Source organism: Nothobranchius furzeri, chromosome 6, assembly GCF_043380555.1.
Source record: "Nothobranchius furzeri strain GRZ-AD chromosome 6, NfurGRZ-RIMD1, whole genome shotgun sequence".
Taxonomy (NCBI): Eukaryota; Metazoa; Chordata; class Actinopteri; order Cyprinodontiformes; family Nothobranchiidae; genus Nothobranchius; species Nothobranchius furzeri.
The window spans coordinates 59194617-59212801 of record NC_091746.1 but is presented as its reverse complement, the minus strand read 5'-3'; the positions used below and the strand labels follow the sequence as shown (position 1 = coordinate 59212801).

Sequence of the window (18185 nt, the reverse complement as noted above, 5' to 3'; positions counted from 1 at the left end):
GCTGAAAAATCACACGGTTCTAAGTATTCAGACCCTTTGCTGTGACACTCACATATTTAACTCAGGTGCTTTCCATTTCTTCTGATCATCCTTGAGATGGTCCTACACCTTTATAGGAGTCCAGGTGTTTGATTATACTGCTTTGACTTAATTAGGAAAGCCACACACCTGTCTATATAAGACCTTGCAGCTCAAAATGCATGTCAGAGCAAATGAGAATCAAAAGAACTGCCTGAAAAGTTCAGAGACAGAATCGTGGCCAGGCACAGATCTGGCCAAGGTTACAAAAAATATATTCTTCACTTAAGGTTCCTGAGAGCACAGTGGCCTCCGTAATCCCTAAATGGAAGATGTTTGGGACGACCAGAACCCTTCCTAGAGGGTCCGTCCGGCCAAACTGAGCTACCGGGGGAGAAGAGCCTTGGTGAGAGAGGTCAAGCAGAACTCAAAGATCACTGTGACTGAGCTCCAGAGATGTAGTCAGGAGATGGGAGAAAGTTGTGGAAAGTCAACCATCACTGCAGCTCTGCATCAGTCAGGGCTTTATGGCGGAAGTGGCCCGTCAGAAGCCTCTCCTCAGTGCAAGACATATGAAGGTCTGTATGGAGTTTGCTAAAAGACACCTGAAGGACCCAGAGATGGTGAGAAATAAGATTCTCTGGTCTGATTAGACCAAGATTGAACTTTTTGGCAACAATTCTAAGCTGTATGTGTAATGAAAACCAGGAACTGCTCATCACTAGTCCAATATAGTCCCCACCGTGAAGCACGGCAGTGGCAGCATCATGCTGTGGGGTGTTTTTCAGCTGCAGGGACAGGAAGACTGGTTATAATAAAGGGAACGATGACTGCGGACAAGTACAGGAATATCCTGGACAAGAACGGTCTCCAGGGTGCTCAGGACCTCAGAGTCACCCAAAGGATTACTTCCAACATGACAATGACTCTAAGCACACAGCTAAAATATCAAAGGAGGGAATTCACAGCAACTCTGACGGCTCTTGAATGCCCCAGCCAGAGCCCTGACTTAACCCATTTGAGCATCTCTGGAGAGACCTAAAAATGTCTGTCCACCAACGTTCACCATCCAACCTGACAGAACTGGAGAGGATGTGCAAGGAGGAATGGCAGAGGATCCCCAAATTTACCTAGAAGACTCATGGCTGTATTAGCTCAAAAGGGTGCTTCTACTAAATACTGAACAAAGGGTCTGAATACATAGGACTATGAGATATTTCAACTTCTTTTTTAATAAATAATTACACATTTCTAAAATTATGTGTTTTTCTGTCAATATGAGGTGCTGTGTGTGCATTAATGAGGAAAACTAGTACAGGAACCCTGTCACATAGCCGAGTCAACCTTAATGTTTCCTTTCACTTTAATTTTTTGCACTTTATGAGAACGCTATTTTTTTGTTTACTGGACATTTGTTTTAATTAGCAAATTGGTTACTTGAATGAGTAAGGCTGACTGAGCTTAGTTACTTTACTGATTGTAATAATCAAGTTATGGCTACTAGCCAGTTTCATGTGGAGCTCAATTAGAGCAGGGCTTGAGCCCTGTTCATTTTAAAAATGTTACTCCAAGTAGGCTAATTACGGGCCCTTCTTAAAAGTATGCTGGAGTTTTATGTTTTATCTTTTGTAGTTGTTTGCACTTTACCTTACGGTTGTAAAGTTATGTTTACATTTTATGATTCAGCTGCTGTTGGAGAAAAAATAAATATGGCAATTTTTTTCATTGCCTAACTTGAAAATGAAGCAGTAGTCATTTTGCATAGATAATGTTTAAAGTTTAAGTGTGCATGACAGAAGGTTTGTGATGTTGGTTCCAAAAATTTTTTCCTTTTGTTAATGGGGGGACCTCACATATATCAGTATCGGAAATTAAGAGGTAGATAATATCGGATATCCGGAAAAAAGCCAACATCAAGCATCCCTAGATTTTAGCAAATGGCTGCAATATAACAAAGAGTGAAAAATTGACAGGGGTCTGAATACTTTCCGTACCCACTGTAGCTCCATAACACAACTGCACAAGTATAGGACAGGAAATTGACTCATGAACTACAAACAGCAACTTTACCTTTGAGGTATGCAAGCCCGAAGAGATGATGCTCCACAAGCCCGATGTGTGCCACCACCATATCAAAAACATCTTTACAAAGTGCCTTAATGTCACAGATCAGCTCCAGTTTTTGAGAGTTCAGCAGCACCACGCCCACCTTCCTCTGCACTTCATCCCCCTTACCACGTTTCTAGTGTTAAGAGATGAAAAAAATGAAGCAATAAATTAAAAATAATTAATGAAACCATACAAATAAGTTAGCTTTAGAGTGGCATACGTATACATAATTACCATTATTGAAGAGGGCACAGTTAAGGGAATGCAAGGTTCACTCGTCATCTTCACAAACTCAGGTCCAAGAAAGTTCTGATGTTTTTATAAAAGCAAAATAATTTGATTAACAAAAAGATCACATATGTTTTCTTGTGCAACACACTAAATTTAGTATTTTCCTGGTGTAAACCAGCAACCTGTACATCTTAAATTACAAAAAATAATTACACTACAAACACGAGAAAGCAAAAACACCTCATCTTTGCTTGTCTGATTAATCTACAACTAATCTAGAAAGAGGATTAGAGGTTTTACTGCTAACATCAGCAGATTTGTTCCAGCGTATGACACTCATACTAACACTGTTACACCATTTGTTACAGCGGAGAAATCAATCAGAGCGTAACCTCAAAGTCCCACACAATTATAGTTACCACAGAGAGGCTCAAATGAATTATACTTTGCAGTCCACAGTTCGCATACACAACATTTAGTGAGCATGGCATCAACAGTTGCGGCCAATAAACTCAAGCCGTTAAAATTGTACAGACCTCATCAGATTTTACATTATGAAAGAGCTTTGAGCTTCTTGGTTGCTCTGCAGTAAGAATGTTTAAATTGTGCATTTGCTTTGCTTTCTAGAGTCGGTTGTAGCACGTGTTTTTAACTTAATGAATAAAAAAGAAGAAGCTAAGAAAACATGTCATTTTGAGAGATTACAGGGCATCACACTTAGAGCACATCTCACACTGTCATATAGACAAACCTTGTTTTTGCGTAGTGGTACAGAGGAATGATACAGAGGGTCCTGAAAGTCAACCACAGGCTCGTCTGCAGGGTAGAAATTGGCCCTGGAAAGCCTTTTGGCCAGGTGTGTCTGAAGCCGCTGCACCTCCTCCTCTTGCCTCTGAAGAAGGACCTCAGCTCCAACCAGACCTTCATCAGCTGACCCCTCATTTTGCCTAAAGAAGGACAGCTGTTAGCCGCAGTTTTCAGAAAGTATCCAAGTCTCAATACTTTATTAAACACAATAATGGTTTTTTTTTCATGTCTGTGTGACAGCGTAGCATGGGAAGGCCGTTCAGGTCTGTAATGCCAGAGATTTAGGAGGACACTGAGAAGGTTGAATGTGAATATCACATTGGATGACCTCACTAGAGAAGCATCCTGCTGTGTAACACCAGCTCTGTGTGTGGCCCAAAACACCAAATGGGACAGCTTTGTCTGTGGCTTTCGTGCTCAGTGGAGGGGTTGTAGAGCAACTACCAGCTCTTCAATGGGAGGTGGGGGTGGGGGGTGTAAAAGACACAATCAATGACTTAAGACAATAATGCTGCTGTGAGCTGGCAGGCATTACCTACTCAATCATTAGACGAGTCAGTAAATCACCTTCACACACGACAGCTTAGCCAGAGGGAAACAGCTGCTACAACAATTAGCCTTAATGATGAATTAGCAGTGTTGATGCAAAGAGCTGCCCACACGAATGGAATATGACAACGTTTTAGTTTCATATTATTGAACAAAAACTTGCCAAAGAAAAAAGGTTCTGGGTTCAGAATCTTATTACCAATAAACTCTCTATGCAGAATTTAGATGAGCTTGGGCCTGTATTTGTTTCCTTTTCCATACAGTAAAGACATTTGGGTAACACTATGCTAGCCTTTCAATGGACTAGCAAATAATTTGTCCTGGGTTTATCAAATCTCTTACCAAGTGGGGACAAGTGGAAAAACACTTGCTCATATTTTATGTGTAAATATGCAAGCCTTTGTGAATACTAGAGCAGCCATGCACAAGTTTTATGGAAGCAGCCAGCCGTACAGTTCTGACTGCAGCCTGACAGGAATTAATGAGCTGATTGCAAAACATAAATAAAAACACAAGATAAAAAAAAAGGTTGGTTGATTTCCTATCAGAAATGTGATACGGTGATGATTATAATCTCTAACTCAAGGTTTTTACTTCAGAAAGATCTCAAATATTTTGCTTGTCAAGTACGTTATAATCTCTGTTTCTCACAATGAAGAGGTAATCAAAAAAAAATCTGATAAAAAATGAATGTAAAAAATGAGCGGAGGAGCATTGTTCAACAGTAGCCTGAAGGAAGACAGGTCGGAAGAAGCAACACGCAGCAGTCAGCAGGTTACCTGAGTCTGTTGTGACTTGTCAGTGACAAGGAATCATGCTCTGATGAAAGTGCCAGCTGAGAGCTGTACCTCGCCACATCGCCGGGTTTCTTAGCTGCAGGGACACAGGAATATCAGCTACACACACCAACGACTTTATTTTACCATTCAAACACACCCCTCCTCATGCTGCCACCTGCACGGTGGTGTGATTAAACCTGCAGAAACATGTTTTAGCAGAACACTAGTTACGAAGCTCTTTTGTCACGCTAAGCCAGAGCCATAAGTATAATCTGTTCTCAAAAGTCTGTTACAAGAATCATCACTGCATTAAAGTAACTGCTACCTTCACTGTATCTACCCAGATTCAGAGTACTAAAACCGTTATACACACATTGCCAGAATTAGCTACCTCATGCCACAGCGACATAGCAAATGAAAATATGTAATTCATAGCATGCAGCTGATTCTGAAGTAAAAGCAAAGAGCCATGACAACTTTGGAAATCTAACTCTGTTGTCAATGGAGACAAAGACTGATGCATTTCCTCCACGTGTTTAGTAAAATGCATTCACTTTTACCATTAGGTCATAAGTCCAAAACAAGCAGAACTCTACATCTAAACTGAATTAGGCACACAACCATGACACCCTATAAATGTGCAGCACCAGCCACCTTAGACACATCCATCCATCCATTTTCTATACCCGCTTATCCGCACAGGGTCACGGGGGGTGGTGCCTATCTCCAGCAATGTCAGAGCAGGCAGGCGGAGTACACCCTGGACAGACCACCAGTCCATCGCAGGGCAACACAGAAACACACGGGAAAAACAACAATTTTTAGAGAAACCACTCAACCTGACAGTCATGCTTTTGGACTGTGGGAGGAGGCCGGAGTACCCAGAGAGAACCCACACATGCACCAGGAGAACATGCAAACTCCATGCAGAAAGACACCAGGTTGGGATTTGAAGCCAGGACCCTCTTGTTGCAAGGCAACAGCGCTAGGCACTGTACCACTGAGCAGACACTCCAGTCACATAAAATAAATCATACTATGTATAACTGCTGATGAAATGTGAGTGAAAGGTTCCCCACGTGTTACCTATCCTGTAGTCTGGATCAGAGGAGGCCAGCGAGGGGCTTTCACTGGAGGAGCTGTAATCACTGTGGCACCTTTGGTGGGTGTGGACAGGATCTGAAAGCAGACAAAGTGTCAAAGAACACAATCCATGCAAATGAGAAAAACAATACTTTCATGCACATTGTTCAACTTAATAGTTATGTGGACATGTTTGGGATTTTATTGTGGTTAAGGTAAAACATTCTGCAATTTTTTTAACATTATACCCCTACCCCCCTGTCCACACACACACACACACACACACACGCGCGCGCACACACACACACACACGTTTTTACAAGAATTAAAAAAACGTGAATCAATGAACTGTTTTCTTTTAACAGTAAATTTCCCAAGAACTATTTTGACCAACTATTATCCTACAGAATTAGCAACACAAACAGGCATTAGTCGTGCTAGTGTTGATAAACAATGATAATGACGACACAGAGGTTTACATGAGTGAGACGAGCCTCCCGTTAGGTTAGATGTTTTTGTTCATGCATTGTGCTTTTTCCTGCTCTGGTGGAAGAACCACGGCAGTAAATAAAGATCAATTCATCCGATTATGTTATCTTTTATAATCATTGCTATATAAACCTTATGCCGTTTGGTGTTCAGGAAAAAACACAATACTGCATAAAGTCTGTCACATGCTTTTCTGCTGAGAAGCCCAACCTGAAAGTCTTGCTCTTCAGCATCAACTTCACATTGTGAAAAAACAAAATTTTCCAGTAACTACTTAGGAATTTTACTTCAGTTTCACAACACAACAAACCTCTGTCTGTAAAAACGTCTTTATTTGGTAAACACCTTGAGCAAAGGCGCTTCAGCTTGGCCGCAGCTACGCTGTCGGTCTGAAGCGGAAAGACTGGTCAGACTGTCACCCGAAACAAATTTCAACATCTTCCAGCGATAAGTGAGTCACGAGTTTGAGGTACACACGATTGTTACGGAGCACTAAATGGCCATGTACCCATGCGGTTAAAAGTTCAAACAACAAACAGACACACATGCTGTTACCCACACATGTGGTAACTTGCCCATTTCTGATACAACCTGATGTGCTGAGCTTTAAAAACCTATTGGGTAAAGGGAAGAATATAATTAGAGGGAAAACCATTTATCTCTTAAAAACAACCATTACTGTCAATACATTTAAATTAATTTCTTGGGACAGTCAGTAGACGAAACTGTTGGAAAATAAAGAAATAATATCATCAGCTAGATTTATTTAAGTCTTAAGCATGTCAAAACGATCAAGCTTTGTTAAATGTTTAAAGATGACATTTGGAAAAAATCCATGCCCGCTTCAAACCAGCATTTCAGTCAATCTGTGCAATTAAAATCCAAGTTCACAAATTTTATTCAACACATTTGCAGTGGTCTCTAGTATAAATGAATGCTTTGTGGGTCAATCTCTTTTGGGAAAATGACTCTGGCACTCCTGTTTCAGGAACTAGAAGTGAGCCAGGGGAGATTGTGAGCTGAAGACAGCAGCATTTGGAGTCTGACTTCTTGATATTCAGAAATCTTGCCTCTTATTTGCCAACAGCAACGCAACTAACACTGACTCGGTTTGCTCTGCGACTTTGATTTTTCTTTTATCTCCAGAAATAACAAGCCTGGAGGAGTTCTGCCACATTGTGGAGTTGCTAATGTTAATAGTTAGCTTTTACCAACAGAGACTTGCTCTGTTCTCTCCTGGACGCTAATGCCACTTCCGCATCTGGCTCAGCTTGGTCCAGGCTGGGTGGCATCGCTCTGGGTCCTGCACTGGTAGGTTTTGTTCACACACACTTGCCAAGCACGCAGAAATCTCTGAGCATGTGGGTGAGGTGAAAGATGTGCAGAGACGTCTGTGGTGTCTCCTTTAAGTTAAACAAAGGCTGTCGTGAGCAGTGTTGCTTTTGGAGACCGACTCTGATGTTGCATACAGACTGTTGGGTCTGTCCCCGCGCTGGCCAGCTCAAGCCTCGACAGAGCTGTTTCTCTGTGTGCGCACGTCTCAGTGAGAGAAAACTGCTGCGGATTCAGCGTAGGGGCTGCATGACTTAATTTTTTTTAAGTCGACAGTCAAGTAATAAAAATCGAGTAGACTTTGACTAGTCGTTGATGACGTCATACACCTGAAGCGGCGCAGGGGGGGGGGGGGGGTCGGTTGGTTCGCTGGAGTTTTTGACAATTAAAACTGCGCCCTCATTTTCAACGTTAGACACATCTCATTTAACAACGGTAGTTTCTGTTTCAGCCCTCTCCCCCCTCCCCCGTGCAGCAGCCGCAAACTCACTGATGCGCCTGCAGCCTCTCGGAGTTCCTGCTGCTCTAAACATTAAAATAATTATTTCATTTTCTGTTCCTCACTTCTGATTACCTTCAATGGTGTCTGTTTGTTGCAACCACCAGGTACAAAAACTAACTTGTTTGTATTCGACTATTTTTCTGTCCTGCCTGTTTATTATCTTCCTGCATCTCCTCTCAGTCCTAAAGAAAAACTGCTACCTGGGTTCATATATATTCACCTTATGAGCTACCTTTGAACTGCAGTTCTAAAAGATCTACCGACCACAAAAACAGCGGAGTGCGCGCTGCTCGCCGGCCGCATCAGTGATCGGTGTGTCACCGAGGACAAAACAGGTGATGCGCCCCGCTCCACAGCTGCGAAAAGCATCAGGCACAAATAAAAGACAGAAAACATAAAAGGAAATGAGCCGACATGAACGATCACGTGTTAAATTTGTTTTTGAGGTGGCGACACCTAATATGATAATGTTACTGTGGCCGTGCTCAGGACGCAGATGTCTGGAGCGCGTCAACAATCAGAGCTTTGCATGCGAAAACTGGTTAAGGTTAGGATGGGGGTGAGGGGAAGGTTAAATTGCAAGAGGGTAAAGGTCACAATTTGGTCAAATGTCCGTTTTACGGTGGGTGTCAGTACCGACGCTCTGGCACACCGCGTCACCTCCCGACGCGCAGGGGCTCATCACCTGCTGTCTTTTCCGAGGACTGCATCTTGTCGGTCATTATCACGTGACAGTGTCAGCGACTAGTCGATGACAGGCATAAAAAGTCACTACAGAGCAGTGAAGTCGACTACTTCATACAACCCCTACTCCACAGTATCCAGAATAATAATGAATCGCGCATGCTGGAAGCCCCAGCTGGCAGATTCTACCTGCCAAACGGAGGCTACCCCTAATGGTAGGCATGAATTTCAGCTGGCCAATCGGTTGGCAGTGGATGTGTTGGGTCAGCAGTCAGCTTGGGGATGAGGGTTGAAAATACCACCAGTTGAGCACAGGCTAACCAGATGTGAACACTATACCTGGGTGTGACCAAGCCGGCCCAAATGAGAAGGCGGCATAAATCAACAACATTCTTCCCCGTCGCAGGCCAAAATGGTTGAGTCCATAATAATTTTTCCACTGTGATGTAAAATTGACATGTTTAAAATAAAATAAAAATACATTTTAAATAGACCATCATGTTTCCAGTCAGGTAATGACTGAGAAGGATGGCACTCATTGCTGGAATTATAAAAATGCCAGTCCAAGCATGCATTTACAGAAAAATGTAACAACTTGGTAGAAATAAATGTTTGAGTGTGTCATTTAAAAGAAGTAAAGGTTAGTCTGCTTGCTGAACCAATTCAAGATTAAATCAAAGGCTCAACAGGTTTGCATGAACAAATATCAAAACATTCTCGAGCTTTCCCCATTAAGTCTTGAAAAACAAACAAATCTATAACACAATCATGAAAATAATTCTCCCAGTCCCCTTGAGTTGTTCTCCTTTATTGGTTTTCATACTGAACCTGCCTGATCTCTAAGCCACATGACCTGCTGCCAAGAGCCGGAAAAGTCCAATAATGAGAGGAATTCCTTCATCCTCTACGCATGACTCCAATTACAGCTCCTAGGCTTACGAGGAAAGTCTCCACTCACTGGAGATTGAGGCATCTCAGCACAAAAAGGGAAAGGGGGAAGGGTTGCAAAGGCACAAGGATGAGACTGAGGTAGGGGCTGGGTAGGAACATGCCCTCACACACACAGACATGCACACAGTGTTGGCATTTGCAAGAGCACATACAAAGAGGAAAGAAGTGGTGTGTGTCTCCGTGGGACCCCAAGACCACTGGTGTGCCATCACAGTCCTGCAGAGGGAAGAAAAACTAAAACAAAACGCAAGAGGAAAAAGATTGTCAAAAAGACTTGACAAGTTACACATTTTTAAACACTAAAAATGCAGACTACAGCAAAGTAAACTTGACACTATTAATTTGTGCCCATCTTGAGGTTGATTTGCTGATATCACTTATAATGTGTGAGCAATTTGATGCTGAAAAAGGACCCTACAGATATTTCTCTCAATACTCTTTCATGTTTTAAAACTTACAAACAAATCTGTTTAATTATAAATTGTCTTTATAAATCTTATTCTTGTAATATTAATCAATGTTCATAGGACAGCAGAAGGGGGGTTTCAGAGTATTCTGGTGCTGGATCAGATCTTCGCAGAGCTGTGACTGTGTGAGGACTCTGTCCTGTAGAAAAAACATGCTGATTCTTAGAGAATAATTCATGTAGACCAGCACAAATTGGCAGTAGCAGCAGCTCTGCACCTGATCCAGCTTAGTCAAAAGGCGGATATTAGAGTTGTAAATGTTATTGCTGCACAGCCAAAGCCTTTATGTATATCTATGGTGATCTGATGCTTTTGCTTAGACTTTCCTGCCAGTTATGATACAGTTTTTAATCCTCGGAGGGTTCTTCGCGCTTCCAGGGTTTAACAGAAAGTCCAAGTCGGTTTCTGTCTTTGAAACTCTATGTTCTATTGACACCCTGTTAACAAAAAGCCTGAGATCATTCTTGAACTATTGTAAAATATCAAAAAGCCTCTAATGACGTCAAGCAGAGAGAAAACTGGAAGAACAGAGGAAGAAAAAGAAAAACTCACTAGAGGTGAAAAGTCACAGTTGAAGAAAATTGTGCTTGCTTGGTGGCTAGCTCAGCATTAAAAATAGCTGCCAGAGAAGCATGGAGGCTGAAAACAGATGTGGAGGGGTGGAGTTGGGGGTTGTCGGGAAGAACAGAGAGATGAGGAAAAAGAAGTAAAGATAGACAGAAGACGGTGGTTTATTATATGATGCCAACCAAGCCTCTCCTCTGATGCCAGGTGGCCTGAAAACCCATGCAGTTACACTTCCTGAGTAAAAGTAACTAGTCTATGGAGATCTTACAAGGAATGCAATAAGCTTATGAGAAAAACATAAAGCTCTGTGAGCTGACTAATAAAGGATAAATGTTTGCATGCTTAACCAGAACACTACACAATTGTATTAGCATGGTTTTTAACCAGTTAGAAACATCTATAAAAACCCACAGGTGTGTAAAAGACAACAGAGGATGGTTATGTACCGAACATGTGTGGCAATTAGCAGCAGGCTAGAATTAGGCTGCTCTGTAATTAGAATCAGCCACTTGGCATCCTTCGTGCCAGCCCCTCATTCACTCCGTCTAAACACTACCGCCCAGCCAACACCAATACTACTGCACGCAAGCCAGCACCCAGCTCCCAACCCACATGGCACTCACACTCAGACACACAACTGGTTACAAGTCCAAGTGCCTGGCCGCTCACATCACACCACTGCGGTCGCCGTTTCTCTTTAAAACCTTCAGATTCAGCCAGCTGATTGCTCTATGAGCTTTAATCACAAGATTTATTCCTTTCAACTGTTCCTCTACTCAGTAATGATACTGCGGTCTTCCAGAGGATTTATCTCAAATGAGACGAGACGCTCTGAGTTCTGATTTATAACCTATTACAGACATAACATTGCTTTTGTATCTTTGACCGTTTGAGCCTGAGCTGAATGTTGCATGTTCTAACGAAGAACTGTTTGGCTTGAAAGATGTTTTTCAAAAACATGCCACATGACCAAGACTGTTCTGACAAAATCCCAATATTGTGCAATACTAATGACAAAGTTGTTGTGTGCGATGAGTTATGAATACAGAAAAGTCCTGTTGGAGCTGAGAAAACAGATCATGTGAAATCTAAAGAAATCCTTTAGATGAGCTGTTTTGCTAGTCGATGCCAGTATTAAGATACCAGTAGTGGCTCAGAGGGTGTGGCGGGTTAACCAATAAATGGAAGGTTCAATCCCGGCTCCGGCCAGAGAATGCTGCTGTCGTTTCCTTGGGCAAGACACTTAACCTGCCTTGTCTGCTGGTGGTGGTCAGAGAGACCGGTGGCTGCAGTGTTCAGTAGTCTTGCTTCCATCAGTTTTCCCCAGGGCAGCTGTGGCTACATTGTAGCTAATCATCACCAGTTTGTGAATGTGTGAATGAATGACTGTATTGCAAATCGCCTTGAGGAATGGTAGAATCCTAAGAAGGCTCTATACAAATATAGGTCATTTACCATATGTGTTCTTAACAGAGGCATGTAGACATCTCTTGAGCCCCCTTCAGACAGGCCATGAAAAACAGAAATGTTCCGGACTCTGTCCGTAAGACCTTTGTGTCTGAATACAAACATCCGGATAACGTTTTCCGTAATTAAACCGGACGAAGCCCCTAGTAACAGGTCCGGACTTGTTACGGACAAGATGGCTGCTTCAGACTGGTGAGGTCGAGTTCCGGACAGGGAGGAGGGGGAGGAGGAGGAGGGGACCGGGGGACACTGTGCGCACCTAGATAGCCCGCTGCTGTAGCATGCAGCGAACCATGGCAGCTCGCCTCCTACGGTACCGTCTAGACGCGCGATGGAGCGCTTCACACGGCTTCAGTGATTCCTTTAACCATTGAGCTTCATCATCCAGGTCTTTCATACATCTTCGTGTGGGCAGAATTATGCTTAACATAAGTCCGACCCCCCCCCCCCCCCCCAGAAGGCGCGATCACACAGAGATGCGCCGAGCTGCAGGGAGGGGAGAAACGGGTGGAAAACATCAGTCTCCCGAGAGCTCCACAAGCCGATAGTCGGAACCCAGCTCCACCAACATTTTATATCTCAACCCATTTTCTAAAGTGCAGCATTATGTTAAATGCACTGGGTTTTACCCTATTACATTTAAATTTTATGGTTAAACAGTACATGTTAAAATCTAAGCTCAGCTCGGCAGTGACCTAAAATACATAAATATAATTTTACTTACCGAAAAAAATGAAGTGGAGACTCCTTGGACGCTCTATTAGTGCAATTAATACCACAGCAAGTCATTTTGTCCAACAATTGCACTAAAAATATCCAAAACAGAATACACAAACACAGAAATTCAAAATCCCGGAAAGTTTCCAGGCCAGACCGAGGCTCTACTGAGGCCTTTCCACGGAGCTAGCTCTGTGGTCACGTGGGTCGGATGCTCATTAATTATACAGAATTTTAGGCTTTTAATACACTTAAACAGGAGAGTGAGAAAAAAATTCACCCCCTCAGAGTTGTCATGAGTGTAAACTAGATAATTTAAACCAAAAACATGTTCTGGTACCAGGCTGTAAACATGTTTATTTCTGCTGTGAAATTTGTATTTTTAACATGGGAGTCAATGAGGATTTGCTCGCTTCTGACACCAGCCCCCAGCCCCCAGGGTGGAACTGCAATTTTTGGTACTTCCGGGTTGGGCTCAATTTTTGAGCCGCATTGTGGGGGCTTGGATTCGACAGTAAATCAAAACATCCAAATTATAAAACTATGCCCCACGTCATCTTAACTTGAGTTCCAAGCGTTCTAGAGAAGTTATCAGAGTGGCCAATCCGTAACTTTACTCTTAATACACCCACATATCCTCCAAATACACCCACATCACCCCGCTTCTCCTCCAGCTTCACTGGCTGCCACTCAACTTCAGGGTTCATTTCAAGATCCTGGTTCTGGTCTATAGGGCCTTACATGGACAAGCACCATCTTACATTGGTGATCTTCTTAGTCCCTACACCTCCAGCAGGTCCCTGAGGTCCAGTAATCAAAGCCTACTGGTTGTGCAGCACCAGGCTAAAGACCAAAGGTGACAGTTCATTTGCTGCTGTGGCCCCCAGACTCTGGAACTCTCTCCCCCTGAGCCTGAGATCAGTGGACTCAGTGGTCTCCTTCAAAAAGCAGCTGAAGACTCACTTGTTCAAGTTGGCTTTTGTATGACCTTCTTCACCACTCTCTCTTTATTCTGCTCTCCCCACCTATTCCACCTTCCTCAGGATCCACTGATTTCCCTCTTTCCTATTCACTCTCTCTTTCTTAACATTTTTTCTTTTAAATCGCAATTGCTTATTCTTGCTCATTTTGAATATACTTTTAAACATTTTCTAAGTGCTTTTTTATATTTTTACAATTTTTTATATTTTTTGTTTTTGTTTTTGTGAAGCGCCTCGTGATTTTGATCTTAAGAGGCGCTATAGAAATGATATTTTCTTCTTCTTAAAGCAGAAAGAACCTAACGACAAGCTGGATTAAATCTGTTGCATGTTCCATCTGTTGAAACAGTTTCTTCAGAATAAAAGCTGAACCATCACGATCCTTCAGGGTCTCGCTGATGCCAATAAACTGTCGTGACCTGGGAGTATCTCAAGACGGGACTGGTCGGCAACTGCGGCTTTGCTACAGGCTTCGGTTCCAGACAAGGTCCAAGCTCGACCTCGACACCTCCTGATCTAAACGGGGACTTCCGCTGGGTTCGTAGACCGACAGATGGCATCTCAATGTGTGTTGTAATCTCCAACCAAAGCTTAGAGCGAAACACCATTTGACTCCCATCAGAACTAATAGTCTCTCTGGATTTGCTGGTTCTGAACATATTCACACATACACCATTCTCAGTCTTACTCCACCTTAGTTCATCATCACATAGTGTTTAAAGTTAGTCTTGTTTAAATTGTTTAGAAATAAATCTTAACTTTTTAAACCTGACTCTCTCTTCCTTGGAGTTGATATGAAGTGTTGCTCAGTCCCTGCAATAAAAAGATCCAATCTTCTGGTTAAATTTATTCAAAGATCCATTAAGGTGATATTTCATATTTTATGATATTTCACTTTCTATGGTTTCTAATTAAATGTATGAACATCTTCTCTACAGGTTTCATGGTCTAGTTCAGGAGTCGGGAACCTGTTTAGCTGAGAGAGCCATGAAAGTCAAATATTTTGAAATGTATTTCCTTGAAAGCCATGTATAATATATATATATATTTATTTTTTCCCCTTAAACACTGAATACAACTAAATGCGTGCAATTTTAAATAAGACCAACATTTTCTCATCACCTCTAGCTCATTGACACCAGAAGTGCCCTTTTTCCTCACTTAAGTACGAAAAGGGGTTTTCCCTTTTCTGACTGCAGATCCCAATGCAGCGTAAAACTGACACGATGGGATGTCCGCAGCCGGGGCACCAAACGAGCTCATTGTACCGCACCCGAACCTTATCCTCGTTATTTAACCTTCCTCTCAAAACCCCTTTTTCGTACATAAGTAACGAAAAAGGGCACTTTTGGAGTCAGGGGTTTGACGCGGAGGGTGGCTGACCAAGCGTTTGTTTTTGACACGCTGGGAGTGAAAATGTGTTGCTTAAACAGGTGCGGTAGAAAATGGATGGATGTTAAAATGCACAAGAAAGTTTTTTTATGTTTAACACTGTGGTTTCAGTGAATTATCTGAGAGCCATATACAGTCATCAAAAGAGCCACAGACGGCTCACGAGCCATAGGTTCCCGACCCCTGGTCTAGTGGATAAAGCATCTGCCTTTCATCTGTTTGCCATGTTCTAATGCTGGTTCCATTCCCTGTGTTGGCAGTAATTTATTGAGCAATCTGAAGCAGATTTCTTTCTTCTTCTATTTTTTTGTTTTGTTTTGTATTTTAGTTTTGATTATTTTCTGCAAATTATTTTGTGTCTCTAAAGATCTTTAAATTTGGTCATTTCCAAGCAGCATTTTAGCTGCAATGCTCTGGACTCACATAGGTTTCAGCTGGCTAAATAAACAAAGAAGGTAAAAAAAAAAAAGATTAGTCCTTATATTTTAAATAGTTTACCATTAAAGGGTTAAGAATGTAATACTGGTAAGTGTAGCCAAAAAAGAAGAAAATAAATTACTGCTAAGACCAACCCAGTGTAAGATCACAGCAAAACAGCATGCAAAGCATGTCCTGTGCGTCTTTGTGGACAGAATGCATGGTTTTAATGGGTGGTGTTTTGTCCCCAACGCAGAAGTAATTTGTCAGAATATCCATCCACTCTGGCACCGGTGGAGGTTTAAAACAGTTATTAGTGAAATGACATGACAACAGACTAAAACATGCTCAACTGCAGCAAGAAATTAACCGTTCTATACTCGAAACTCAGAAAGTGGGCATTAGTGGCCTATTTCCAGGGGAGGTGGGTTTCAAATCTGAAACTAGCTTCACAGGGAGAAGAAAGGCCTGATGATGCCCACATAGTAAAAAAATGCAAATGACGACTTTAGTCGTCATTGGCAGTGAACGATTGGATTTAACATGACGACTTTAGTCGTCAATGGCAGTGAATGAGTTAATGACCCAAATGACAATTACTTCTAATAACTCTAAATTATAAACAAAATAATATCTTTAGAGTTTGAGTGTAATTTTTACTATCAATCTCTGGAAATATCCATCGAAATGTAGTCGAAAATTAGTTAATAATGCCCGGGTGTTGAAAAATATTGGTGGCTTCGTAACATACAACCTTAAAAATTGGGTCTAAAACGCATGGGAACAGGTCTAAGTCTATGGGCGACAGCATACTAGACGCCATGTTTCCTTCTACAGGAGCCCATGAGGACAAAATGCATTTACTGATTCGTAACAAAGAGTTACAAAACTTTCGCCATTCATAAATTTTGTTGTTTTACACATTTACCTCTTCACTCGCTGCTAGTGACAAAAGGGAGTCTGATGCGTTTATTATTTTGCTGGAGGTTGTGCTCCCAGAGATTTTTTGCCCTAATGGCCCTCCTTTGGTAAGGTCTTACTCGAACACAAAACTACTGCTTGCTTGCAATTATTTAGGTACGCACTGCCCCCTATTGCCAGGGAAAATACACACTGTCACTTTAAAGTTGCTTTTGAACATTTTTAAATCAATCTAGAACATATTTTTCCACACCACAATGCACCAAAAATAGAACACATAACCCATCTCTAAACTGTACCTTCAAGAAATTCATCATGACAAACAGTCTTGGCTTTAGCAAATGTAAATGTTTACCTACATTTTTAATTCTACATTATTTTTCAAGGTAAACTGGATCAAAAACACAATGTATTATATTTCAAAGTCATGGAAAGTAAAAATAACTTTGGGAAACCAGCACATGCCTTGGTTCACCTCATTTACAATTAGGAAGAGTTGAAGGACACCGAACCACTTGAACATGCTGCTGCTAACAAATACAAATTCCACTATGAAGCAAAACCTCACAATACAATCTGCATATACTGAAAAAGAAACATTCACTAGTTTATGTAATGTTCGCAGGCCTAAATGTAAAAACAAATTACTCTTTTGGACTGTATTGGTTTTAAAATTAACTGATAACCAGAAAGAAAATCAAATTAAACAGCATAATAATTGCAGATTTTCTGCTCCATAACTCACTCTATTATGGAACTATAGTTCAGGTAGTATTTTATTACTCACCATCAACTGCTTGCCGTAGTTTTCTCTGTCTTTCCTTGAACCTGTCATATGCACCAGGAACTCCTGAACCAACAGACAGTGCCGAGAAGTGATGAGACCTCAGATTCTGCAGCCCACTAAACTCAGAAAAGTGGTAATCCATCTCCTTTGAGGTTGACAATGGCAATTTGCGCCTGCCTACAGACTGTGTACTTAAGGCACTGCTGCCTCTCCGGGCATCCTCCAAAGCCCCAAAGCGAAGAGCTTCAGGGTCAATGCATGCCAAATCCACAGAGGAAGCCCAGGTTTTTCTGGGCTGACTTGGTCCCCGGTCCCCGCTGAAGTATGATAAAGATCTACGATCCAGTTCCACAGGGCGGCTCTTAATTTGGGGGTGAAAAGGGTGTATGTGAGTGTAGGAGAGTTGGTTCTGTAGTGAGGGGGGTTTAGGGTGGGGGTCTATGGGGGAGTCAGAGTTTGTGTGATAATCAGACAGAAGTGGACCTGCACCCTCATCCCCCTTTAACAAGTCCTGGATTGGCAATGAGCCCATAGAACGACTGAGGCCACGATTTAGAGGCATTAGTTCCTGTGTTTTGGCTCGATAGCGCTCCAGAACCCTGGGGGCGGCACTCCTCCCTGAAAAAGAGAGAAACAACTATTAATTCGATAAAACCACAAATAGACTCACAATAATTGGATACGTACCACAGGATTTTAAGGTTGCTGTAATCAAACCTCTACTTAAGAAACCATTTTATCCAAAGTCCTTGAGAAAATAGTGGCCAATCAAGTATGTGAGCATCTAAACACTAATGATCTGTTTGAAGAATTTCAGTCCGGTTTTACAGAGTATCACAGCACTGAAACCACATTAGTGAAAGTTACAAATGATATTCTCATGGCCTCAGATAAGAATCTTGTGTCTGTTCTAGTCTTGTTAGATCTCAGTGCTGC

At 42.0% G+C, this 18185-nt stretch overlaps 1 protein-coding gene across 5 annotated transcripts in view; it reads right to left on the bottom strand.

The window, feature by feature from the left end:
- ptpn13 (protein tyrosine phosphatase non-receptor type 13) overlaps positions 1 to 18185 on the bottom strand; it is a 74520-nt gene that overhangs the window by 29077 nt on the left and 27258 nt on the right. For 4 of the 5 annotated variants that reach the window (XM_015942937.3, XM_015942938.3, XM_015942939.3 and 1 more), the window contains exons 7-12: positions 17250 to 17867; positions 5580 to 5672; positions 4494 to 4587; positions 3110 to 3305; positions 2362 to 2436; positions 2089 to 2260 (exon numbers count right to left, since the gene is read on the bottom strand). In XM_015942937.3, the coding sequence (XP_015798423.3) occupies positions 2089 to 2260; positions 2362 to 2436; positions 3110 to 3305; positions 4494 to 4587; positions 5580 to 5672; positions 17250 to 17867 (1248 nt within the window). Of the gene's footprint in view, positions 1 to 2088; positions 2261 to 2361; positions 2437 to 3109; positions 3306 to 4493; positions 4588 to 5579; positions 5673 to 9686; positions 9769 to 17249; positions 17868 to 18185 lie in introns of those variants that run through there. The other variant, XM_054744440.2, reaches the window with a different exon arrangement.